We start from the raw sequence: 26400 nt of genomic DNA on the forward strand, positions 1-26400 counted from the left end.
AGCTTTGTTATTTACTATTGTTTTGTCATTGAATTTGTGTTTTCTAGAGCCTCATTGATGAATACAACAGAGCCACAATTTACTTTATTCACTGAAAACAATAAGTTTGTCAACAGCACCAATAGCACCATCATTAGGAGGTTCGAAAGTATGACGCCAATGGCTCTTCATGAGATTTTTAACTGTATGAAAATGCTAGAAGTACATTTTATACATCAAAAGAAAGATAATTTGATACTGATTAAGTTTGCAATGCATTACTTTTGGATATTTTTGTTCATTCCTGAAATATTCTATATTGAAAAATTCATTATGACGTCATCGTTATTTTGATGACGTCATCAAAAAATTAAAAATATGAAGTTAAAGAGAATTTTATACTCTTCAAACTTTCTATAGCATGTTTTGCTCTAACTGCTATAGTTTGGCTACAAAATCCAATTAGATGATACCTGGTCAAAAATTAAAAATTTTGAAAAAATAGGCGGCAGTTAAAGGGTTAATTTACGTGGCTACATTTTTATACCTAAAAAAAAAAACCATAAAATAACCAAGTTTACCAATGTAATTAGTTTGTTTCGGAGTCATCACAATTTTCTGCGACAGTTTTTCCAATGACTTGATATTCTGTAGATCAACTTCACTGTTTGTTAGTTTTGATTCGTTGCCAATTGGGACGAAACAAGACGGCTCTTTTGTGGCTGCCATGTTCAACCATACTGTAATATATGAATAAATAAGTTAGTGACAGTCTGGATCAAGTGCTATGCAACATATAGTACTGTATGGCAAGGTATAAGATGCACTGTTGACATATTATAAACCGAAAAACTTTTGAGACGGTTCTTTTATGGCTGCCATGTTTAACCATACTGTCAAGTGCTACAAACGCATTGTACTGTGGCCCGTGGGGTAGGATGGGATACCTTTAGCAGTTAGCACCTAAATTCTATATTTCCTGAACGAAACTTGAACGATAACAATGGTTTTTTTGAGTCGAGAAGATAAGATCATATAATTTTATAAATAATCTCTGTTTACTACCAAATGGGACAAGAGAGAGAATAAAAACATGTCTCCTACCACACCCGATTATACATAATAAAGTCCAATGAACTGTCACATGTATTATGATTAAAATTGTGAACTCTTTGCACTGAAAATAAAAAAGCCAATTACCTTGTGTTTGGTTTGTTTTCGGATGGTTTTGTTTCTGCACAAAAGTTTCCGTAATATTTGGAGTAGAGGCAAGGTTTGGTCGCAATGCACGGGGAGATACAAGCCTATAATATAGTTATTAAAGTATTAATGTAATGATCAATGAATGGATACTACATATTTATATAACATAAGGTAGATACAATAGTGGGATATATATTTGGTATAAGAAAACATCAATTTTATTTACTTTTTAGAACAGAATAACGAATAAAGAACATGATAATTGGGTAATAAAGTATAAATATACTTGTCATTGAACAGATACCACATGTTTATAAACATAAGGTGTATATATAGACACTATACATATACAATAGTGTTATATATACCTTATGTTATATAACACCATTTTAAAATCCACCTTAAAAAAATCATTTCAACAAACTGACAGTGACATGCATAGTAGACCTAAAAAGCGGGCTCAATGTGAAAAAATGTAGTTGCCACACCCTGTGAGGATAAATCAGTTACATCGTACAATTATTCATATTTTTAATAACTTATACCTAAATGTCGGTTTGTCGTTATGTATTTTTGCAGTGGAAAGCAAAACAATTGAACGACCGCCTGATTTCCCTGTAACTGGAACCTGGGGAACATTATTAAGAAATAGGGGTAACTGAAATAAACTTGTTTCATAACTGTAAGATATTGTTTATCTCGTATAAAAAAAAACTAATTTTTAAATTTTGATTACTATGTTTTTCATGAAACTTTTTGGTACAATTTTTTCTTACTACCTTTTAATTAAAATTTTAATGCTTTGAGAATATTTATTTTATATTTAAAAATATATATATATATATAATATAAATAAAAAGGTAATTAACATTTTTATGTATATACAATTAAAACTTACCCTAAACTTAACTGGATGATTGGCTGAGTTCGTCGGGGACAGCGCTCCGAGGTCACCTAGTGGCGCAAGAGGAAGAAGAACGGAATTCCCATTGTTGAGAGTTTTTAAAAGTTTGTTGTTCGAATTTGAACCTGATTTCGTTAAGTTAAGAGGCTGGTAATGGTCAGGTGATTTCCCATTTGTGAGAACTGGGTTATTTGTTTGTTGTGTGATTTCTAGAACTGTATGAGTGTTTGGTTTTATAACTCCGTTACTGATCAACACTTTTGTTAACTCTTTTGTTTCATGTGGTTTCATAAAGTTTATTTTTGTGGGTGGGGACTTTGCACCACCATTGCAGAGTATTGAAACACCAGTCGTGCTGGTTTGGTTTGGTTGAGAAACTATGTCTTGTTGGTAATTAATGGATGAAATTTGCACCAGTTGTCCAACGGACGTAGTTTTGTCTTGAGATCCTATTTTTATGAATGAACTTCCATTTACAATCGTGTGATCTTTTGATTCTGTAACAGTAAGGTATAAATAACTCAATAAAATTTGTTTTGTTTCCCTGGTCACGATAACGAAGAACGGGAAATTTACAAAGGGCTTATTGATAAAACAGAAAAAGAAATAACGCTTTGGATAAAAAATTAAAATGGATAAGTACATTACAGAATTGATAAATTCCTTATTAGTTAATTGATAAATTAATAATTAAATTATTTAGCAAAATATAATATATATATATACGCAAAAAAAATATAAAAATATATGTACATATAAAGATTTTTTTTTTTATAAAAAGTAAATAAATTATTATAAAATTTATTATTAACCTATATTCGTTGTGTTATTTTCATCTTTAACTTTTTTCTTTTCGTTTGACTTAGCTTTGCTTAATTGCTTTTGAACCGCACCCAACTCAGATATATGTTTTTGTATGTCTCGAAGCTCTTTTCTTAGTATTTCATCCTGTATTGAACAAAAGCAACTTTAATAGTAAACCCTATAGGCTATTTTACAAAGGAATTGTAATAAGGTTCTATATTAAACCATCTTTAACAGTATGTCTTATATTTAACAAAAATAACTTTGAAAGTAAAACCTATATTTATTAAAACAAACTACAATTTACTAATTTTAATATTAGAAAACGGTTTTTAAACATTTTTTTGTACCTTTGGCGTTTCTTTTAGCTTTGCCATGAGGATCTGTTGATAAAAAAAACACTGTATTAATTTATTGAGAATAAATTCCTAGTAAAAGGATATAGTTTGTCCATGCACCATTTTAACGTGTTTACTTTGGCATCGTGTAGTTTTATTCGTATTTTACAGCGTGTAACTTGGTTTGGGATATACAAAAGTTACAAACCGTGTATTATTACCAATAAGAGAGTTTTTGGTATAATATATTCGTATAACGAAGTAAAAAATCGGCGACATCACGCTGCCGCAGCGTTGGAGGTTTAAAGTCGATTGTTTCCTTTCGTAAAATGATTATTACAAGACCACGTGACTTCGCCGGCAACGCGAATCTCGTGTGACGTCATCAACATACGCACTGGAGCGTCAAAAAGTGAACTACTTTTATATATCGGCGAATGTGCGGCTTACAATTATAGCACGGATTGCCTTTTAATCAATAACTTTTAAGCCGAAGTCGAGTTATTTTCGAAATTCGACGCTTTAGGAACCATAGACTCAGTTTTTCCGGGTAGCAGACCTGAATTTTTATCGCTGACTAATACAGCTTGTTCAAATACCGAGTATGTAACCAAACGGGCACACGACCCCCTTTCAAGGCCACACAAAATAAAGCAATACATTTTATGGCAGTTTAATATACATACAGCAAAACGAACCAATTGTATTGTTTGTATATGTACACACGTTAACCGTGCACGAATTCTACGTTCGATATTTTACAAAACAGCTGTTACATTTTAAAACATAAAAACGAGACCATTACCTGGTGTTGCAATATATCTGCTTTGAGCAGTTTTTGAACTTGCTTTAAGTCCATTACGTCTTCTGTAACTTGTACTGTACCATAAACTCCTTTTAGAATATCGCAAAATAATAATTTCACCGATAGGCACTAATAAACGACGCTCGTGGCCTATACATGTAGCTTTCCTTCAGTATATTCATCCGCGCAAAACATAAAACGCTTTATTTTAATAAACAGTAAAGTCAACCGCTTAAAAACTAACACCACATATATTTATGCACTAAACTAAAATTCTTTTGGTATACTTTGCTTTATTTTAAAGTATTTATACACCTTGCAGCGTACTATTTTCTGATAGAGTAGCGCCACCGAACCACTAAACCAAGCAGTCAATGACAATAAGAGAAAAAGGGCTGGTGGTACCTCGAACACGTCTTTTGTGCTAACAAAGTTTAAGTATAGCTTTAAACATAGATGCAAGCGTAGTACAATATATACTATATATATACCAACACATATATCTATACTTTATAAAAAAAAGTTTGTTATATAGTTTTACACGAACTCTTGACGTATAGTATATGCACACATATTATGTTTACTATAGTAATAATACCGGTTTGTTCATTGATATATCTACACATAACAGCAACTATTTTGTAACCTTTCTGGCTATTACGCGGTTGTGTGCCTACACATCTGTACTATGTAGATTCAGTTAAACTTAGTCTGGTATTTCTAATCTGTACCCGTGCAATCGGTATAACTGCCTTGTGCTGAAGCCAAACAAAATCAACGCACAATTAGTTGAGTTCGTGCTGAGTTATTTCTCTATTTAATCGCACGGCGTACCCGCATACTGACCGTTTTATCACCTAGATTAGCATAAGGTCGATAGCAAACGCTGTGTAGTCTATTCACCACCTAAGAACTATTTGTGTTTTGCCCAAGAAACACCAAACAGCTGATACAACAAATTTTATCCACTGCTTCAGTGAATATATTAACTTCCGTTTCTTTATGTTAGAGGCATGTAACGTTTTCCTGAAATCAAAGTCGGCCTAAGGCTGACATTTTTATGCCTAGTGTTACTTACTTTTACTAAATACTACCTCAAAAGCCCTTCTGTTTAAAAAAGGCAGGACAATTGTTATTATATCGCAACAGCATAACCTAAACGTATGCTATGTCAGTTTATATAGCTCATAAAAGGGTATTTTCGGCTTACAGTTTAATACAGAATGACAAATTCTGGCAAAATGGGTCTGAAACACTTTTAACGATCGTTAGGCTACACCTGCTGTTTTTTTCAGTACATTGTTAAACCTGGTCACGGTGCCGACTTTTAAATGTTACCATAGTTTTTAATAAGCCATCAATTCTGTGTATAAAGTAGGGTGGGGGAGATGCTTTCCATTCTATTTTCTTATCCCATTTGGTAGTAAACAAAGAACATTCAAAGAATTTTAAAACCGTATCCCAACAACTCCCATAGACCGGTATTAATTGTTTAAAACATGATCAGGATATTTGTATATAATGGGTTAAAGGTGTCCCATCTTACCTTACAATACTGTAGCCTACACGGTTGCATAACTTAACTACGTAAGCCAAGTGTAACAAATTACCACGAAAATGGCAAAATGCGTACGTTATTGCGGTGTATACAAAGGTCTCTTCTCGAAACCCATTTAACTTCTTCGCTTCTGCTGTTAAGTACTGGGAGTTTCTCTTTAAACAATACTGTTTTCTTTTCACAACTCGTAAAAAGCTGGCACCTGTCGTAAAGTTGTCACATACGTTGCAACTCGCAAGCTGGAATAAGGTGTTTGAAACAGAACACCCGTGTTATAACGACTGTCATTGCCCGCCATGCAGGGATAAATAAGTTACATACGTGGTAACTCATAAGTGGGCACAAGGTGTTTGAAACTGTGCTATAACGACTGTCGCTTTCTGGGCACGCGAAGAAAAAGCAAGTTACATTCACATGAAAATGCGTTCCATATCTCAATTCTGCGTGTACGAAGGAAGAAAAAGGCGATTTCCGAAACAAACTGTTTTTATCACGGGTCGTACAAAGTTTAACTAAAAATCGTTTGCTTTAATATGGCAGTAGTTTTAAACACGCAAAAAATAGTCTTGTTTGTGGCAGTTTTAACTCAACGATTATTAAAACGTAGCAGTGTATAATACCGAACTGGGGGAGTTATTTAGTAGGGTGGGGGAAGACGGGGTACCTTTAGCACATAATATCCAAATATCCTGATCGTGTTTTAACAATTATACGGTCTATTGGAGTCGTGAGGATATGGTTTTATAATTCCTTGAATGTTCTTTGTTTACTTCCAAATGGGTCGAGAAAATAGAATGAAAAGGTGTCCCATCTTCCCCCACTCTACTATAACCACAGAACGAAACTATTAAATGCGACAATATGGCGAAACATAGAGCAACGTGAACTTTTGAATACATTTTTGGTATTTTTGGTACTACGATATTGGTATTTGAAATGATTGAAAACAACTTTTTCACTCTGATTCTTTTTTCTTTTGGTTTAAAAGTTCGACCAGTTCGTCTGCATCGTCAGACGTCTTTACTCGGATTAGCAACGGGACAATCTGGGGTAAAAGATAAACGTTTTGTGCGTTTAGAAAAGACATGACATAACTTTCATAATAATAATAACCACTTTATTTGTCTTCTCGATTACGGTAATGAAAAGTGAAAAATATTTGAAGCGAAAAGACAGGATATAGCGACGAAACAACATATGTTGAAATACGCAACAAATAATTTCAAGACTTTTACTGGTGACTTATTATTTCCGTGTTAGTACGTATGAAACATTTTTTGGCACAAATTTACTTTCCCAAGGTAAAAAACATTAAATTTAATAAAAAAAGTATGGAGCAATTTTTGGCACATATTTAAATTATTAAGTTAAATATGGTCATCGTGTTCTGGTGCAATTTTGTAAATGAAATATTAAATTCGACAATATATAATTATATATTTAGGAATAAACATAAAACTAACCTTGTTTGGTTCACTTTCACTAACAGGGGGGTTAGGTATGCAGGATATTGAGACATTATTTTTCCCTTGTTTTGAGACTGGCATAGCTGGGTTTAGTAGAATATTAAGCAGCAGATTTCCAAGTGAAGTGTCAGCTCTTATTATAAGCTGTGTTTTGCTTGATGATTCTACAGATTTCAAGTGAATATGGCCGACGCCTTTATCAGTGTATGAGCCATCTTTCATGTAGAATAATTTACACCTGTGTAAGGGTTTTGGTGGTTAAGGAATATAGTAGGGTAGGGGAAGATGGGACACCTCTTCGTTCTATTTTCTCGCCCATTTGGTAGTAAACAAAGAACATTTAAAGAATTATAAAACCGTATCCTCACGACTCATATATACCGCTGTTAATTGTTTAAAATATTATTTTAATATTAGGTGCTAAAGGTGTCAAATCTTACACCGCAGTGCTATACATTTAGGAATATACAAAGGGCTCAAATTCTATTTTGAAACATTTCTTTACGTGGCACACAAAAACCAGGTGTGTAGTGAATGAAGCATGGTTAATGGTTATATCACGCCTTATATTTTACAAAAAGAATGGGACCAGACCCGACTAGATGCACCATAAACTTACCCTAACTAACAATAGTTTTAAAAGTTCCATCATGTTGTTAAAAGCGTGTTTATCTCTCCGCCTAAAAATTATTTTTTTACTTCTTACTTTTTAGTGTAGAAGGCGTCCTCCTCTGTCACAACTTGTGAGTCGTTTTTCGGAGGAACATATTCTTCTTCAGTTGTCTGTATAAAATGAAGGAAAAATGCTGAAATTTAGATGCTTGGTGAAAAAGCTGAAAAGTTTTTGAAAGACGAAACAGAAATAATTAACATATGTAAGTCATACTAGCGTTGCAATACTGGCAATGACAGTCGTTATAACACTGGTGTTCTGTTTCATACACCTCGTGTCCGCTTACAAGTTACTAAGTATGTAACTTCAAGGATGATATTTTTTTTTGATGTATGGCTCACAAATTGGAATACTGGGTTAAGGTGATTATCGTTAAATGTCTTGACCAAAACATATACTGCCACTAGACCACAATGAGTTTATGTTAAAACAGCAATAAAAACCAATTTCTTACCAGAGGTTTAGTTACTGTAGAATCTGGAGCAACTGGTTTAGAACCTCCAACCATTGTTGAGGAAAACTGAAAACCTGTAAAACCGGTCGTTTCCGGTTTACTGCTGCTTGCGAAGGAACCAAACCCTTTGAAAGGGGAAGGGGCACTGGGTTTGAATCCACCCAAGGGGTTTTCTGGTGGGGACGTGACAGTTGATTTAGCCGTAGGTATTAAAGTAGTTGTGTCCGCTGGCGTGATTGGTTTTATTTCAAAATAACTTTTAGCTTGAGATTTTTCTTGGGTGGGTTTTGAACTTGGGGAACTTTCAACTGCAGAGCCTTGTCTGTATAAAGTAGGAAACTTATTTAGTTTATAATGTTAAACAAAATATAAAAAAAGCTTTGATTAAAAATATTCTGGTATCTTCTCATCCTACATGAGTGAGGTGCTATACAACTGTTTACCTGAGCCGTGATTCGGAAAAAAACAGTTTTATAATTCTTCGAATGTTCTTTGTTTACTGCCAAATGGGACGAGAAAACAGAATGGAACGGTGTCGTAGGCGCCAAACTTTGTAAAACACAGGGGAGGCAGGGATAGTTAGACACACAATCTAATGAAACAAATCTAACTTATTGGTTGCAATGTTTACTAAATAATGAAGTGTAGAAAGTTCCAGGGTTGACCTGCCTACCCTGCCACCCCAGGTTTGGTGCCCATGAATGGTGTCCCATCTTTACTTTGAACATAAAATAAACAAGCCAACAAAACGTTGATATATTTAACTTACGAACTGTCACATTCAGATTGACTTCCCGAGCCATATTTATCATCGATGTCGCTCAAATATTTCTGATAATCCTTAAATATCGGTGACAGATCACAAAGCGGGTTCTTTACTACATGATCCTGTAATACAGAGGAAAGGTAATTATTTTTCAGTTCTAAATTTCACAATAAGTTGATTTTAGTTTCAATCACATGTTTTTTGTAATAGGCTACTAACTTTATTCTATATCTTATAGTATAGGCCCTATATATATTACATGTATAAATTATGAAATTGATAAAAATAAATAAAACGCATGATTAATAAAAAAGTAGGCTCTATTAAAACTAATAAACGTTGACGTTCTTAAATGTTTTAAATTTTAACGCTTTTTTTTACATTTTTTTTTTTACAAGTTTTTGTTATTTTTGATATATTTCTCAAATGCAAGTACTGTTATGTGGTTGTCTTGTAAAGTAGAAACTTTTTGTAAAAACTTTTTTTCACAATTTTTTTTTACAATTTTTTGTTATTTTTCATATTTTTATATATTTATATATAATTGTTATATATAATATTTCACATATAATTTTAAATGCGAGTACTGTTATGCGTTGGGCAGTGCAACACTCAAATACCGTGTTACCATATAACTAAAACATAGAAAAGTGAAAACAATATATTACCGTAATCCATTGGCTGACACTTTTGTTTAGAGCACTTAGATGTCTGTTGTATTCAGATTCACCAGAATTCTCTTTTACTGCTGGTTTACTTTCATTCGTCTTGGTTTCTAATGGTTTATCTTCAGCTGGTGGCTTGGCTACTGAAGTTGAACTCTGTATAATAACGATGGTGTAAAAAACAGTTTTTCTATATTGTTTAAAAAAGCAAAAAGTTGGTAAAAATATGTGTTTTTTTCCGTATAGAAGGGTGGGAAAGATAGTACATCCGTTTCATTTGGTAGTAAACAAAGAACTTGCAAAGAATTGTAAAACTGTATCCTCATTACGCTTTATACCGTTAATTGTTTAAAACCTGATCAAGATATTTGGATATTATGTGCTAATAAAGGTGTCTCATTTAAAACCACAGTACTATATTGGTTAAAAAAAAGATGCATAAAATACAGTTACACTCATAGTTGTCAAACATAGGGCACCCCTTAATGTGGCAAACAAAAGAAATAATGTACACACTATACACACATATAAAGTAACGATTTCTAACCTCTGATATATTACTGCTTGATACTTCAACAGTTTTTCCATCATTACTACCTGTTAAAGTAGAAGTTATTAACAACTAAAACATAATACTCTCGTGAGTTGTATTGTAACTAACTGTGTAAACTACAGAAAAAGTCCCGGTAACATATATATATAAATATATATTACAGAAATTAGTAAATACACAAGATCGCATCAGCTATAGTATGTACATGATGTCATAACTTAATCACTTAAACCCCGTATTTAATTACGAAACATCGAGTCTAAAGTTCTAAACATCATTACTCTTGTGTCTACTAGTATTGTTTAAGGAAGTTGGAGGGTTACAAATTACAATATAAGGTGTACTGACAAGTTTCTTTCTTCCAATAAAATGTAAATATTACTCCAACCCAGTGGTCACTATCTAATGGGTTGTCTAAATTATTAGACATACAAAAAAGAAAAAAATAATTTCCCCCAAAAAAACAAACACCTCAAAGTAGCATATATACATATGTTAACTCGTAAGCTGGCAAAGGAGGTGTTAAACAGAACACCTGTGTGATAACGACTATAGTTTTCCGCCCACGCGAGCAGAAAGCAAGTTGCATTTATTTTGGGGTCTATGTTAAAATCTGTACCTTGCATGGCAGTTGTTAATCCAGCTTTGGAAGATAATGTGAATTTCCCTGCTGTTCCAAAACCACCAGAACTTGAACCAAAACCTTTAAAACCATTTGACCCAACAACACCTGTTGGCTTCAAGCCACCGAAGCCAGAAAAAGCACCCGTAGAACCCTGTAGAGTATAGTGTAATGCATTGAATATTCTTGTAGTGGCTTATCGTATATAAAAAACGTAGTGTGTTTCAGACATCATATTGTATTAAAATGTTATAAAATATAGGTTCAAAAGGCTTTTTTTGGTTGTGTGTGGGCAGGGCTATTTTATATTGTTTCAAACTTCGCTACTGTAATTAAATACAGAAATAAAAGTTATTATAGTAGGGTCAGGGTGGGGAAGGATGGGACAGCTAATTTCTCGTTCCATTTGGTATTAAACAAAGAATATTTAAAGAATTATAAAACCTTGTCCTCACGACTACCATACACCGTTGTTGGTTGTTTAAAACACGATCAGAAATCAGGATATTATGTGCTAAAGGTATCCCATCTTACCCCACCTTACTATATTCTAAAAAAACTATGTTATGTCTTTTTTACATAAATTGTTCATTTTTACCCCAGGTTGTCCCGTTGCTTATCAGAGCATTAATTATTTTCCAAATTTGCTACCAGAATCCAAGAGTCAATATATCATTCATTATAATGTTGATCACCAACCTCTGGTTTTTCTCCCACTCTTCTTCTTGCTTTTTTAAAAACTCTTCCTTTCAGAACATCTGCATCAGCAGGAGTAAAAACCCCTGCCTCCTGAGGCTCTTCTTCCTCCTCCCAGTTTTGATCCGTGAGATATTTATCAGCTACTCTCTTCGACATGATTCAGCTCAAAAAAAAGGGAAAAATGTCCACAATTTCTTTTAGAAGAAAAATGCTCAGTTTTTCCAGTAGACAGTGCACAATTATTATTGATAATAATAATAATAATACTCAATAGAAAACCTTGGTCTGTACTCTACATAACAAAAAAATTAGATTTTTCACACAACTTTTTTCGAAAGAAAAATGTTTGTTTTTTACTCTAGTGCATAGCAACTATTCTTGATAATATCAAACAGTCCACACTACACAAGAAAACAAATTTTCAACTTGATTTTTCTACAATATTCCACATAGCAGTGTACAGCAAATAGTCTTAATAATTTCTAACATAAAAACAGTTTTTCTGTTTTTTCTAACTCTGTAAAAACAACAAAACATTAATCTTTAAGTTAACACAAAGATAAAAATTCGGCAAGTCTACGGTTTTATTGCACATCATATTTTAAGGCAGTGGTTTTTAATCTGCTTGTACTAATACATTGATAGATAGTTAATGATGGGTACTGATTATTTCACTGTAAAGAAATACAATATATATATAATAGCAGTGTTTAAACTAAATTGGGTTTAGCTGGTAACAGTAGCAAAAAAAACTGCAAAAATCAGACCAAATATTTAGGCACAAATTGCAAGGACTTAACCACAGATATATATATTGTATATGTGGTTTTCATGAACAAGTATGTGCACCACATAGTTTAAAAACCACTAAAATACGGTCTTGTACAGATTTAAAAAATCCACTATCCTATAGTTTTAGTTTCCCTATGATTCAAAACCACTGCAATAAATAATGTGTGAAAAACACCAATGAGTAATAGGACAGTATCATGGTATGAATCAGCCAATAAACCTTGTATAGTATAATGTAACCAATGTAGATAACATATAGTAGGGTGAGGTAAGATTGGACACCTTTAACACATAATATCCAAATATTCTGATCGTGTTTTAAACAATTAACAACGGTCTATGGGATTCGTGAGTATACGATTTTTATAATTCTTTGAATGTTCTTTGTTTACTACCAAATGGGACGAGAAAATAGAATGAAAAGGTGTCCCATCTTCACCCATCCTACTATATTGAAACTTGCATGCTTTTCCTTGCATTGTATGGCTTAAAATATAAAAATAGACGGAAGAAAATGTGGCAAAGAAGATAGAAATGCATTATGAGAAAAATGGGCATGAAACATTAAACAATGAATCAGTTATTCATAAAATACATCATGTGTCATTTGTTTGCGCAAATACAGAATGGAAGACTAGAACATGATTATAAAACAATTTTAAACAACTGCTAAGCAGTGGGAACCCTAATGATACAATACCAAACTTCCTTAATAAAAAAACTTTCAAAAAAGATAAAATTACAAAAGAAAATATCCAAAACTATTTGAATGCAAAGTATAAATATTAATTGGTTTTACCCTGAGAATAGTTTTAATTTTATCCAAAAATGCCATTAAACTTTTTATATTCAATTAAAATACATTTTAATTAAAACAGGATACAACTGAAGATATATCTAAAGTAAATAACTCTGCTGTTGTAGAATTGTTAAATAAATTATAATTGGGTAAAATTGCACTGGAAGGCATGTAAGAAAAAGCAATGAAGAAATTGATGATAAAAGTGAAGATATTTGCACAACTACAATTAATGTACAAACTAAATAACCCTGGGTTTTATATTTACTGCACGGAAAAAATATAAAAGTAATTTTCATATTGGCAGAAAAGAGTAAGATTTAAAATGAAAAACTGTACATGATGTAAACATGAAAGAGCAAATGCAAAATTGAAGAGTAAAAGCTGGGACGTATTATATATATATATATATATATATATTAAACTAAATCTAGTTTAAGTATTTTACTTTGGTCCGCAGATGTTATTACTAATTACTATATTAATCCAATTTTCTAATTTTGTTGCACTATTTATAGAAACATAGTGTTACTTGGTCATTAATAGCATTCATAATTCTCTCTATATATAGCATTAAAATGTGTGCTATAAGTCACAAAGCATGTATGCCAAATTAAACATGAAATTTGACCTTTAATTTAAATTAGGACTTTTGCCTTGGTAATTTGGTATTCTACTATTCTAGTATGGTATTTATTTTAAAGATAATACAGAGCAATTATAAACAAGTTTAAAGTTACAAAACGGGGGCCTCTACTTTAGTTATGATTGTAGCGTCTCCAAAACAATACTCAAGTCGAAAACCGCTTCTGTGTCGAAAATTCTCATTCACTCTGCCGCGGAACTCAAGCAATGACTTCAAAGGCGGTGAAATTTTATAAAGTCGTGTGAATTTCTGTGACGTTACCAATCGACAATGCATTTCAAGCTCGAATAATGGAATGGCTAGATTTCCCATAAGCTTTGGCTGCGTATAATTCGCCATTGGCTGGTTTTTCGAAGCAAACCAAAACCGTATATTGAGGTACTTATGTTCGGTTGTGACAGGCAGTTTAAATTTTTCATTTTTCCATGTGTATTCGTTGCTTCCGGTAGGGCAGAGTGTGGTCTTTGAAATAACGGAAGTTTTAGTTACTTTGGCAAAATTTAGTTTTTCTGAATTTGATTCTCGGTCTGTAGAAAAAGATGCTCTTAGAGATGAAGTACTTGGAGCAGGAGCAACCTCTTTAACTGATAAATCAATCCCTGGAGTTTTGGGAGAACGAATCAGGTCCTCCACAACTGGAGGTGGGAGATCTGGGGTCTTTGGTTTTAATACATTCTCCTCAATTTTAAGCAGCTCCCTGTACTCTTCAGAGTCAAGATCAGAGTAATCTGATTCAGTGTCTTCATCACTATGAAGGCTATCATTCGTCATTTCTTCAGTTAAGAAGCTTCCTTTATTAGTAAACCTATCACAAGATGAATCCAGATCCACTGTGCTACTATTTGACATTTTACTATAAGATCGGACCCTTTGAACTTTAAAACGAAATCTTTCTTTCTTGTTTCTAATGCTCTCAATCACCGCTACAGCTTGGCTTAATGACGAGATAGAATTCCCGTTTATCTCGAGAATTTTATCTCCAGTATGAATTCCAGACTGTCTAAATATCGACGCGTTTTCCGTGAGTGATTTAACATGAACAGCAGTCACTGTTTCACCGTCTGGTTTGGTGAAAGGCAATTCGTGTAATGTAGCACTAAAATTACGCGTCACCATTAAGTAGGAAAGAGTTGACGGAACAACCTTTTTTAAATTGCTTTTTCGCTTAGGAGTTGTAACTCCTATTGGCTTAAAGTCTGAAAGGTTAGACGTGCTTGCCTTCAAAGTTTCATGTGTTGTGCTAAGCTTTTCACTTGTACTTGCTGAACCATTTGTAAAAGTTTGAAAAAGTTTTTTAGGCTCTAAGTTTATCCCGTTTGCTTTAACTTCAGAACTCACATCTCGTTTCTCTTTTTGTGGCGAACCAAAAAAACTTCTTTCTATTTTTTCCTCATTTAACAAGGGCGTATTCTCACAGGATACCTCATCAAGCGACAATGTCGCGAAAACAACAGTTTGAGAGTTTGGATCTTTTCCGTCTTTTACAGGAATAAGCAGTCTTGTACATGCAGCTATAATTACTTCAACAGCTGTCAGATTTACATGGACTTCACTTACTTCCTCCTCAGAATGATGCTTGACGTGCTGGAACGAAAAGACTGGGTTGTACCGTAGTTTATAATGTGGAAAGGTGTGTTTCTTTTTAATTGTTCGTCGAATCTGGTTCACAATTAAAGACCCAAGTTGGGGAAGTTGCTTCGTCTCAAAACTTGTATCAACGTCAAACTTAATGTCTGGTTCCTCCACAAAACATACTGACCAATGCGCACATGGGAATCGTGAAAATTGAAGTCGAATGCTCCCCTTTAAATATTTAATCCGAAGCGAAACAAATGCAGTTTTACCGAACACTAAATCCACGTCCACAGCTAGACGGAGATTTCCGTCATATTCAATATCAATATCTATGGTTACATTGTCCGGTAATGGTCCATTTATCTGACACTTTGGATCATCCATAGTTACACCGTGTATTATCGGCAAATTACTCCCAAGTTCTATGTCATGGATTTTAAGCGACTGTAAAAACCGGCTAGCAGCTTTTGTTTCCATTAACTCCATCAGCTCCACATTGATTTTCTTTAACACCCACTTGTGTAGGTCCATTGAGTTTCTCCATTCGTTGAAAACGAAGAAAATGATCATATTTAGAAACCTACATGTCTCCGAACAATGCTCATCTCCCCCGGAGTTCAAGTTCTCATGCAACAAGCGGCCAACGCTTAATTTTTTGAACAACTTAGGCTTTTTAGGCGGTGCAATGGACTTTGTGTATTCATGCAGAAGATACATAACAACAGCAACAACTGTCAAAGCCCCGAGAATGAATGAAATTGTTATTGCACTGAGATATTGTACAGCATCAGTTACGTTCGTAATAAGAGATATTAAGCCGCCCATTTTGAACACAAGTTTCAACAATAACGTTGGTTATTTCGTGCAAGTCTCGTAGCTTCACATTTTATCCATTGAATAAATATTTTTCACAGTATGGTAAATAACCACTATAATGTCTATACTGCAAAAAATATACCAGAGTTTTTCATTATATGTAATAAAACTAAACACTAGGAGAATCCTCCGTTACGCTACAGATTAGGGTATATAATGGAATGTGTTGGAGGTTGGTGGTTAAGGGTTAGCGAATAACATATGTTAACTTTATAGGCACTGGTGAAGAATCCTCCAATACAGATTAGGCTGGCGGAAAGTGTTAGGGGTTGGTAAATAAAGTGGAGCGAAGATTCCTCACTAGCACCACTTTATAGACTGACATGGATGTTTCCAGCTATTGTCCATAATTTTGCAACAATTTCAGTCAAATTTATAATCTTGACGATAAAAACTGTCAAATCGAAAAGACGGGTAAAAAATAGCTTACCGATTTTCTGTTTAATATATAATGAAACGCATACAACAATAACTAAAAAAACAAGGTGTATCACTTTACACAAAACCTAAATAAACGGCGCCATTAATAGTTATTACTCTGTTATTTTTTCGCGCAAACGTTAATGCAAAAAATGTCTTGTATACTTTATTAAACAACCCCACCAATCCATAAGCACAACATGCATTATTTCACACTATACCCCAGCAAGTTAATCATGGCGTAACTAATGCCAACTACTCTACAAATCAGTTATAACACATTTTAATGCTATTACAAAAATGCAAAATATGTTTCAGCGCTAATACAAAATCGCGCGAATAACGCACTGACATAGAAATAAGAATACATATAAAGTAAATAATTTGTTTCTTCGTCACACTTAAGCAACTGCGCAACACTTGAATAGAATATTAAAGTAATAATTTAATTTTAAGGGTTTAAAATTGAGTCGTGCCTAAATATGAAAATAATTTTGATTCAAACAAATAAAATATGACACGTTGTCAACAAATTATATAATTTCGAAACAGAGTGTCACCATTAAACGTGTAGTAGTTTGGAGCGGAGTATGTTTATATACAGACTCTGGTTTGGGGTAGGTAAATGTTTTTAACTCTCTTTTCTCGTCTTAATCGGTAGTAAACAAGAATATTTATTTACTTATATAACCCATATCCTTGTGACTCCAAAATGGCGTTAACTGTTTTAAATACGATCCAAAAATGTCGGATATTAAGTGTCTACTGTATCTTGCCCAAAAAAGTAGTATATTTATCTCATCTTCCAACAAGTGTGACCGAAGTCGATAATTCCGTATTTTCACTGTAACTATGTATATAGTACTAAATTATTTGTCGCCTAGTCCAGTGCTTTTCAACCATGCAAGAATTCATATGAAAAAAAACTGTAGAAAAATGGCTAAATTTGTTAAAAATGTTCAAAACTGAGTATTATTGCTGAAAATTGTTGAAGTTTGTGATGCACCCTTGTATACACTTTTGTTCTGGTGCACCACTGCAAATGTGTATACTGAACGGAAGCGAATATAATACTCGCGTAGCGGGCAACGACTATTGTTTCAACTCGGATGTTCTTTTAAAATACTTTTTTTTTCAATATAAACATGACAGCCCGTTTGTCCTGTTTAAAACTGGTGCCCTGTGTCCGCTTGGTAGATACGTATAGGCCTATGTAACTTTATGGGTAATTATTTTTTTAATGTATGGCTGACAATTCAGACCATCGTGTCGGAACAATCGGCGACTACTGCCGTCAAGCAGGAAACACGCCCGCAATTGCAGGAGCACGCCCTTATAGTAAACTCCTCAAGTATTTAGATTTCCACTTGGCCTTCTACGTGTACTATGTGATAAACTTTTTATTGCTACAAGAATTTAAAATGGACCTTTATACCACATATAGAGATACTAATGTATTATTGGTTTATACAGGTACGCCATATAAATATACCAAGCGCCGTAAGCAGATTTACGAAAGAAAAACGCTTTAACATAATAATCTACAATGATCTTATAGAAAATAACGATTTATAAGAGGGCATGTATGGGTTTTGCGCTTTAAAACAAATAAATAAATATGTTTGCTACACTGCTCCAGCAGTTTTATGAAGTCACTGATTAATAAGACACCGTGTATGTATATATATACTATACGTTTTTTTAAATCACCTTTCCATTAAACGAAAATACATCACAAGAGTACAGTTTGAAACTTGGAGAGGCGATAAAGCGTTGCTTTGAACTAAGACTCTTCATGGTAAGTATATCGACTTTTCTATGGCGTCCTCGCGATCCGTATACTCCAATTTCGAAAGATAGTTTGCGCTTTTATATTTCGGGTTATTTCTCACATATTTCAAGTAATCTGGGCAACCGGGGTATATAACGTTATCAGCCACGATAGTCGTCCCATGTCTTATTAACCCAAGATTCTCCAGCATGATAAGATCCCGCTTATAAAGCTCTTTAGCGTGGTCAATAAAAACAAAGTCAAAAGTCTGAACTCCACATTTTTCAGCAATAGTTGGTAGAACTTCGTCGCTCAAACCCTGCAAAATTTGAATCCTTTTCTCCATGCCAGCAAAGGTTATAATTTGTTGGGCAAACTTGGCGTAATCTGGATTTGCTTCTATAGTGAATATCTTTGCGTCTTCCTTTAGCAGTCGGCTCATTCTAAGAGAGCTATACCCACAATAGCATCCCAACTCCAACACATTCTGCGGCGACGCCTCCAAAAAACATTTATCCAAAATCGCTCCTTTTACGTCGCCGACGTTCATTGCCTTTTCTACGCTGTAACAATACTGGTCTATGACGTCAATGACACTGCTCACGTCACCACGCTTGGCCGTTTTGACCACGTGATCAACGATGTGATATGGAAAAGTTAAATCAGTGCCTTTCGCCATTATTCGAATGTGATCAACTACAACAGCAAGTCTAAATAACTATAAAATATTTGTGAGGACAAGACTGCAAAAATAAGCAATATTTCAAAATCTCACAAATCAGCTTATAGTCCATTAAGGTCTTATCAAATTTTTAAATCTTGTAGCTTACAAAGTTTCACAAAATAGCTATAAAGCAGTGTTAAAACTTGTTAACAGAAAAACAATTTCTAAGCTATGCAGCTTTGGTTTTCACTATATATGTCTATTATACTTGCATATAACCGCCACTTATGCAGCGATAAACACCTAGGTACAGCTTAGCATATGGCTCTTAGAACACCAATATTTATAGCTCTATTTTTCTTGCTGCGCCTGTTTTGTAAATATATGATGTCTTCTTGCTCTGTATTCTGCTACGCATGCGTTCGTTTTATCTTTATGAGAACAGGAAACAGGCGAAGCAATAATTATCTCACAGAATGTTATTGAACAGAAAATGATATGCCATTGCCTAGTACAGTGCGCTGGCAGATCTTTGCCGATTAAACCAATATGGTAATAAACCGCAAGCAAAGCCGTAGTCCTATATACTCCTAAGAGTGGGGTAAAATGGTTCATGTTTTTATATAGTAAACAAAAGACAGATATACAACCGTTATACCCTTACAACTCAAAAGAGCGTTTTAATCGTTACAAATTCGATTACAAATAATATGTGCTAACTGTATCCATCTTACCCTACAGTACTATAGTGGAGAGGGGGGAAGATGGGATACCATTAGCACCTAGTATCCAAATATCCTGATAGTGTTTTAAACAAGAAACAACAGTCTATGGGAGTCATGATGATACGATTTTATAATTCTTTGACTTTTCTTTGTTTACTACCAAATGGGACGAGAAAATAGAATGAAAAGGTGTCCCATCTTTTCCCATCCCACTCTATACATTTACCATCCTCCCCCGTTTACCATTAACACTGCTAACACTGATTTTTATCGAACAAACTGCTTATCTTTAACTGTATATGATAGCAGAGGTTTTCCGGCACAAAACCCGCCACAGCAGTGACTGAAAAATGCTCTAGTTTCCGGTTGGTGCTACACGTATACACCAGCGTAGATCAAACACGCTAAAAACGCTTTGTCATGCCCAAGATGAAACCGCAAACATATGAGTCTGGTAAAAATACAACGAGTTCGTCCATAGAATAATTATTCCTTTTAAAACTGACTAAAACGCCGAAATGTTTACATAAATCGCTAAAAAGAACATTTGAGTATATGTTTTTCATCACAAATTGATTGTACTCGGTAGAATGTTAACTAGCTCTCTAGTTTTCTACAGGAAAATACAACAACCTTGATCGGTAGAGCCAAGTGACTTGTTTGTGTCGAAACTCGCACCCGCATTTTTTTGTGCGTAGTAAAAAGAGACTGGACCCTTCTCATGCCGCGTGTATTTCGAGCGCTCATCTCTGCAGTTCTTTCTCTTACTTTCCTAATGCGCGCACCACCGTTGTAGGTTGAGTTGGCAAAGATACAAGGCACGTAAGTGACCATGGAAATATTGTGCTACCGGTGCAACTGTAGTTTTACCGTTACCACCCATCTTACGCTTTTGTGAACTCCCCCCCTTCTTCGTTATCGTGACCAAAGGGACAATTTTTTTTCATTTCTTTGAATTTTTCACCATCTTAACTTGTCCTTAGCAAGTAAATAATGTTTACATAAACATGCGCAAAAAAATATATCACGACTACGGAAGCGAAAAGGAAGCACGTTTAGTTGTTCTTCGTTCATGCCGCTCATTTCAAAAAAATAAGGTTCATAGAAGCGCAATTATAACTCCTGAGGACTTATAAAACAAAATGCTAAGATTTTACGAAAATGAGTCAGTTACGGAAAAATATAAAAAGTTTCGGCCTCACTACCCGGCCCAGCTTGCCGCAGAAACTTTGGTGGAATTGAACGGAAAGAAATTGGATTTTCTGCTCGATGTTGGTTGTGGGGGCGGGCAATCAGTGAATATATTTGCCCCTTATTTTAATCAAGTTCTAGCCATCGATCCGAGCGAGAATCAGCTCAAAGAAGCGAGATCCCAAAACCAGTTTGCTCACGTGACTTATAAACAAGGAAATGCTGAGAAATTACCACGCGATGACGTCAGTGTTGACGTCATCACAGTGGGAACTGCTGTACACTGGTTCGATCGACCGAAGTTTTATGAAGAAGCCAACCGTGTCCCGGCGGTCGCTTGATCATTTTTGGATACTATGCACCAGATGTGGTTCCGCTAACTGTAACCGGTAGTGGCGCTGATAAGCTGTCAGAAATAGGCAGTCAACTGATGTATGAAGCTTTCGGTTTCCCAACGAAGTTTATTCATGTTTTTGACCGAATTCATGCCCACGGTCGAGACAAAAACCAACAAGTCATGAATGAAATGCCCTTTCCAAATAAATGGCGATGCGACAATTTATCGAAGGAATACTTATGGTCGCTTGTTGACGTGAAAGGATTTCTACAGTCAATTGATGTTTATGAACCTTACATGAAAAGCAAAGAAATAGAGCTAGAGGGACTTTCGGCAGAAGAACGCAAAGCAAGATTGTTCGAACTGGATTACACCGAACAATTCGTGAAGTCGCTCAAAGAAAGTTGGGGGTGTGCGCAGATGGAAAACTCAGATGTCAAAATGAAAGTCATCTTTAATTTCTTCGTCACAATAGCTGAAAAGTCAAAATAATAACTTACCTTAGCTAGTTTCAATTTATCAGGTTTGGAATGAGACAGTATGTGTTTTCATTCTCTTTTATCGTCCCATTTGGTAGTAAACAAAGAACACTGAAAAACATAAATTACACAATTATGCTAGGAACATTACACTTCAAGTTAAATTTATTAGGTTTGGGGTAAGATGGTACATGTTATCATTCTCTTTTATCCTTCCATTTCGTAGTAAACAGAGAGCGCTAAAAAACTTTTAATACATATTCTATAACGACTCTTTAAAGTGACGTTCTTAACTGTTAAAACACGATTAGGAAACACGGGACAATACGCACCTAAAGTATCCCATATTACCCCACACTTGTGTACCTTCTATTAGGTATTGCCATTTACATATTCATGCATATAATTGTCATTTCAATACTGTATACACAAGTAATCTCTTCAAATGTGGCTGATGTGTCTGTTATTCAGTCAGTGTTGGGGAAGCTAGAGTGAATGAATGAATCTTACTTTATCCTCGCGTGGCTGGAAACGACAGTCGTTATAACATGGCGTATCAGCTTACGAGTTACCATGTATGTTAATTCGTAAGTGATTATTTCTTCTTTAGATTTGTTTTAAACTTTGTTATGTATGGCTGATATTTTGGACAACCCATTAGTGACCGCTTGGTTGGAGCAATCGCCGTTAAGTGTCTTGCCCAAGGACACATACGCCATCAATAGTAGCAGCGACGAGCCTTGAACCCAATACCGCTTAGTTGCAGGCGCGCTACCCACTTTGCCACGGCGCCAGACAGTGTTACTACGAAACTTACCAATATCAAATGTTATCTACTTCTAGGAAAAAGTGACCAACATTTTCCGCCTAAATAACAACGATGCAGAAAAATTGCAACCAAAGAACTATATATATATATATATATGATATAGTACGTGGGGTAAAATGGGACTTCGGTTTTTCCAATTTCTAATTCGTGTTTTAACATTTAACTCTTCTATAGTCGCATGGTCAAACTTGGAACAAGAAAAGAGAATTTAACATGACCCATGTCACCCCACCCTACTATATTTATATACATTGTTTACAAAAGTATTCATACTTTACCATGTTTATCCACCATTTGCAAAACAATAAAAGAAACGCTGGGGCATAATGGGCCTTAACATATAATTATAATACAGTGTCTCAAAACATATGTTCAGTATATACTAGGACAGTAGGTATAGCGACTACGCTTATTTCCTTTCAGTAATAAATATGTTATTTTTAACTGTAAGCGTGTTGGTTTACAACTGTTGTTTTGTCGCTTTATTTTTTGTTTTGTCGTCCTTTGGTTTAAAATATTTATAAATCTTTGCTACCGTAATCAAAGAGAAGAGACAAATAGTAGGATGGGGGAAGATGGGACACCTTTTCATCTATTTTCTCGTACATTTTGGCAGTAAACAAAGAACATTTAAAGAATTATAAAACTTTTTCCTCGCGACTTTCATAGACCATTGTTAATTGTTTAAAACACCACCAGGATATTTATATATTTTGTGCTAAAGGTGTCCCATCTTTCCCCACCCTACTAATAAAAAAAAGTAAATATAAAACATTAATATTTAAAAACACGAATATTTGACATCTCGAGAGTAGTGCCTTTTATTTTAATAAAAGTTGCCATAAAGCCTGACAACCAAAACAATGTAGGATTTAATTAAAATGACTTAGCAATCGTATACACAATATACAATATATATATATATGTATTGAGTAGGCTATAGCATGTATATACGCTTGATTCACATACATAGTGCTAAACGCAATAAGGCCAGGATGCGTGGCCTGTAAAAAATGTAGGTTGTTATGTCAACACTTCAATGTATAGTTGTATTAAGCGTGGACTTAAACGTTTTACCAGTTATATAGTAGGGTGGGGGAAGATGAGACACCTTTTCATTCTATTTTCTCGTCACATTTGCTAGTAAACAAAAAACATTTAAAAAATTATTAAACCGTATCTTCATGACTCCCATAGACTGTTGTTAATTGTTTAAAACACGATCAGGATATTTGGATAATATGTGCTAAAGGTGTCCTGTCTTCCCTCACTCTACTATATGAACTGTAATTTGCTTTGTGATTTTTGAACATGACACAAAAAGCAAATATATGTTTTAAGTCCGATTTAACCTTAAATTATAAGTGATTAGTTTTACAAATCAATATAAGCCATTTTCCCATTTCTGTTACAATGGAATCCAATTGATCTATCAACGTGTGCTAATCTCTTGGGCATTCTACCGTCTGCTGCTTATATTTGCCATTACGTTTGGTTGGAGTCTTATTATTAGCCAGAAACAAGACTTGTAGCGCTTACATCGAAGCGACTGCCGGTAATTTCTGTTAGTGTGGATTAAAAACAGGAAGTAGTACAGCATACAAGAACTGTTAGTCAGATATTTTCTACAATCACAGTATTGCAGGCAGAGGAAGCTACGCGTTGTAAATATACCTAACACGGCCGCATACCAAGGCAGACAAATAGGCTACCAGTTAAATAATTTATTTAAAATGAGTTTTAAGTTAAGTAGTCGGTCAGTGAACTGCGTAGGATAATCTGTTTAGTATGGTTTAGGTGGAAAGCCTGTACAATTCTCCATATAATATAATTATTTAGTAGTGTGGGGAAATAGGACACCTTTAGCACATAATATCCAAATATCCTCATCGTGTTTTAAGCAATTAACAACAGTCTATGGGAGTCGTGAGGATAGTGTTTTATAATTATTGTTTTTTTTGTTTACTAGTAAATGGGACGAAAAAATAAAATAAAATGTGTCCCATCTTCTCCCATACTACAATGTGCATACTATGTACAATGAAATGAAATTAACTGGAATCTTACTTGAGGAGAATAACACATATTTGGTATATTATAAAATAACCTATTACAGAAGGCGCTATGTTTCTAGGAATTTAACTAGAAGACAATAGTATATAATTGAGCTTATAGATTCGAGTGAACAACACAACACAAGTGATAGCCACTGCTAAAACCACCCAACTCTAAAGCCGATATGAATAAAACATATGTAATTTATGCCAATGAGTTGCTGGTAAATAACGGAGCTGGCGCAGGTTGTGTAAACAAGAAGGCATTGCGTTATGCGTAGAGTGTCGAATGTTGTGTCTAGGGTCGGTATATAAACATTTCAAAATTTTGTTTAAATACCCAAACATTGTTTATATACCGAACCTGGCTGTGCCTTGACGTATTTTTACGCCAATACATCCTATATACATGTGACGTATATGGTGGACGAGTTACTGAATTAATATATATACTATATAGTATAGAGTTATAGACAATCGTATTTAGGTCATCATAATAAAGTGCTGTGGGGTAAGATACCGTGGGCACCTAATGTGCAATTAAACTTTTAACTGCGGTGAATTTTGCGGCATGTACAGTATTTTAAGCTTGTTTAAAATAGTAATGTGGGGTAGGACTGGATACAGTTTCAACTAATTTTCTCATATTTCCTAATCGAAGTTTAAACAATTATCAACGCTATTTTATAGTCGCGGAGATACGCGGTCATATAATTCTGTAAATATTCTTTGTTTACCACCAAATAGGACGAGTAAAGAGTATGAAAAAGGCGTGTTCCATCTCACCCCACCTTACTATATTACACGAACAAATGTTTGATTACTACATAGTTAACTAACAGTCATAAAATTGGTGACATCACGTAGTAGGGTGGGGAAAGATGGGACACCTTTTCATTTAATTTTCTCAATCCATCTGTTAGTAAACAAAAAAAATTCAAAGAATTATAAAACCGTATTCTCACGACTCCCATATACCGTTGTTAATTGTTTAAAACACGATCAGGATATTTGGATATTATGTGCTTAAGGTGTGTCGTCTTGCCCCACAATACTTTGTTTTTTAAAGAATTCTAAAACCATATCCCCACGACTCCCATACACCGTTGTTAATTGTTTAAAACACAATCTGGATATTTGGATATTATGTGCTAAAGGTGTCCCGTATTACCCCACTCTGGTATATATACTTTGCAATCCTCTACATAGGTACTTGTATATAATTAAGTGGCGGGCCGAAGATGACGTAATGTTTCGTTACGCGACATAATGTGTTGGCATGATGCAACGCGATGCATTAAAAAATGTACTAGTTATTGTAGCGGACAGGGTTAATAGCTAGGTTTAATTGTGAGCATATTACATTGGTTTTGCAGGCTTAGAAAAAGTCAGTTCCTTTACGTGTTAAAGGTTAATATGGACACAATGTTTTTATTTATTGAGGCATAAAGTTGCTATTTAAAGATAAAACACTCGACGACTCAACAGGTGTTTAGCGTTTAGTTACAAGGTCGGATTTGAAGGAAGTATTGAGTTCCTTCACGTGTGAAAGGGTAATTAACAATGTTTTTATTTATTGAGGCATGAAGTTACTATTTAAAGACAGAAGCAAAAGCTCGACGACTTTTACAAACAGGTTTTAGTATCAAGTTACAAGGTCGCCTTGAAAAATGTAGAGTTATTTAAAAATCTATTTAACTGCGAATCGCTTGGCTGGAGCCTAGACGAAACTGTACGAATGTGATTGGCGCGG

The 26400-nt window shown here is 34.5% G+C and overlaps 5 protein-coding genes across 9 annotated transcripts in view; 1 reads left to right on the forward strand and 4 right to left on the reverse strand.

The window, feature by feature from the left end:
• LOC100180821 (PHD finger protein 21A) overlaps positions 1-4277 on the reverse strand; it is a 9994-nt gene extending 5717 nt beyond the window's left edge. Inside the window, exons 1-7 of one of the 5 annotated variants that reach the window (XM_026838183.1) lie at positions 4034-4277; positions 3241-3273; positions 2899-3034; positions 2081-2583; positions 1728-1810; positions 1180-1283; positions 561-719 (exon numbers count right to left, since the gene is read on the reverse strand). In XM_026838183.1, coding sequence (XP_026693984.1) covers positions 561-719; positions 1180-1283; positions 1728-1810; positions 2081-2583; positions 2899-3034; positions 3241-3273; positions 4034-4087 — 1072 coding nt within the window. In that variant the 5' untranslated portion in view covers positions 4088-4277. Of the gene's footprint in view, positions 1-560; positions 720-1179; positions 1284-1727; positions 1811-2080; positions 2584-2898; positions 3035-3240; positions 3274-3348; positions 3548-4033 lie in introns of those variants that run through there. The other 4 variants (XM_026838186.1, XM_026838187.1, XM_026838185.1 and 1 more) reach the window with 4 other exon arrangements.
• Positions 4278-6391: 2114 nt separating this feature from the next.
• Positions 6392-11783, reverse strand: LOC100175078 (nuclear pore complex protein Nup50). Its single transcript, XM_002121937.4, has 9 exons — positions 11490-11783; positions 10788-10944; positions 10163-10212; positions 9619-9771; positions 8954-9072; positions 8185-8506; positions 7764-7840; positions 7055-7295; positions 6392-6636 (listed from the first exon to the last, which is right to left on the reverse strand). Exons 1-9 carry the CDS (start codon positions 11643-11645, stop codon positions 6547-6549), a joined length of 1365 nt encoding a protein of 454 aa, XP_002121973.1. The 5' UTR covers positions 11646-11783; the 3' UTR covers positions 6392-6546.
• A 647-nt stretch (positions 11784-12430) lies between these two features.
• On the reverse strand, positions 12431-16517 carry LOC100178092 (PDZ domain-containing protein 8-like). The gene has a single exon (XM_002119596.4). It carries the CDS (start codon positions 16124-16126, stop codon positions 13817-13819), a length of 2310 nt encoding a protein of 769 aa, XP_002119632.1. The 5' UTR covers positions 16127-16517; the 3' UTR covers positions 12431-13816.
• Positions 16518-18047: 1530 nt separating this feature from the next.
• Positions 18048-19135, reverse strand: LOC100177407 (catechol O-methyltransferase B-like). The gene has a single exon (XM_026838190.1). It carries the CDS (start codon positions 19045-19047, stop codon positions 18391-18393), a length of 657 nt encoding a protein of 218 aa, XP_026693991.1. The 5' UTR covers positions 19048-19135; the 3' UTR covers positions 18048-18390.
• A 1764-nt stretch (positions 19136-20899) lies between these two features.
• LOC100180460 (putative methyltransferase DDB_G0268948) lies at positions 20900-21289 on the forward strand. Its single transcript, XM_002119538.2, has one exon. The coding sequence runs from the start codon at positions 20900-20902 to the stop codon at positions 21287-21289; it is 390 nt and encodes a 129-aa protein (XP_002119574.2).
• The last annotated feature ends 5111 nt before the right edge of the window (positions 21290-26400 follow it).

Source organism: Ciona intestinalis, unplaced genomic scaffold, assembly GCF_000224145.3.
Source record: "Ciona intestinalis unplaced genomic scaffold, KH HT000065.2, whole genome shotgun sequence".
NCBI classification, from domain to species: Eukaryota; Metazoa; Chordata; class Ascidiacea; order Phlebobranchia; family Cionidae; genus Ciona; species Ciona intestinalis.

What these genes read in the sequence shown, in the direction of transcription:
- LOC100175078 (XM_002121937.4), bottom strand. Translation starts at nt 11,645, where the DNA reads ATGTCGAAGAGAGTAGCTGATAAATATCTCACGGATCAAAACTGGGAG. An exon ending in CAAGCAGTAATATATCAGAG is followed by an intron (nt 9,772 to 10,162) that starts GTTAGAAATCGT and finishes GTTATTATACAG; the next exon opens with AGTTCAACTTCAGTAGCCAA. An exon ending in GTGAAAGTGAACCAAACAAG is followed by an intron (nt 6,637 to 7,054) that starts GTTAGTTTTATG and finishes CTTTTACCCCAG; the next exon opens with ATTGTCCCGTTGCTAATCCG.
- LOC100178092 (XM_002119596.4), bottom strand. Translation starts at nt 16,126, where the DNA reads ATGGGCGGCTTAATATCTCTTATTACGAACGTAACTGATGCTGTACAA.
- LOC100177407 (XM_026838190.1), bottom strand. Translation starts at nt 19,047, where the DNA reads ATGGCGAAAGGCACTGATTTAACTTTTCCATATCACATCGTTGATCAC.
- LOC100180460 (XM_002119538.2), top strand. Translation starts at nt 20,900, where the DNA reads ATGCTAAGATTTTACGAAAATGAGTCAGTTACGGAAAAATATAAAAAG.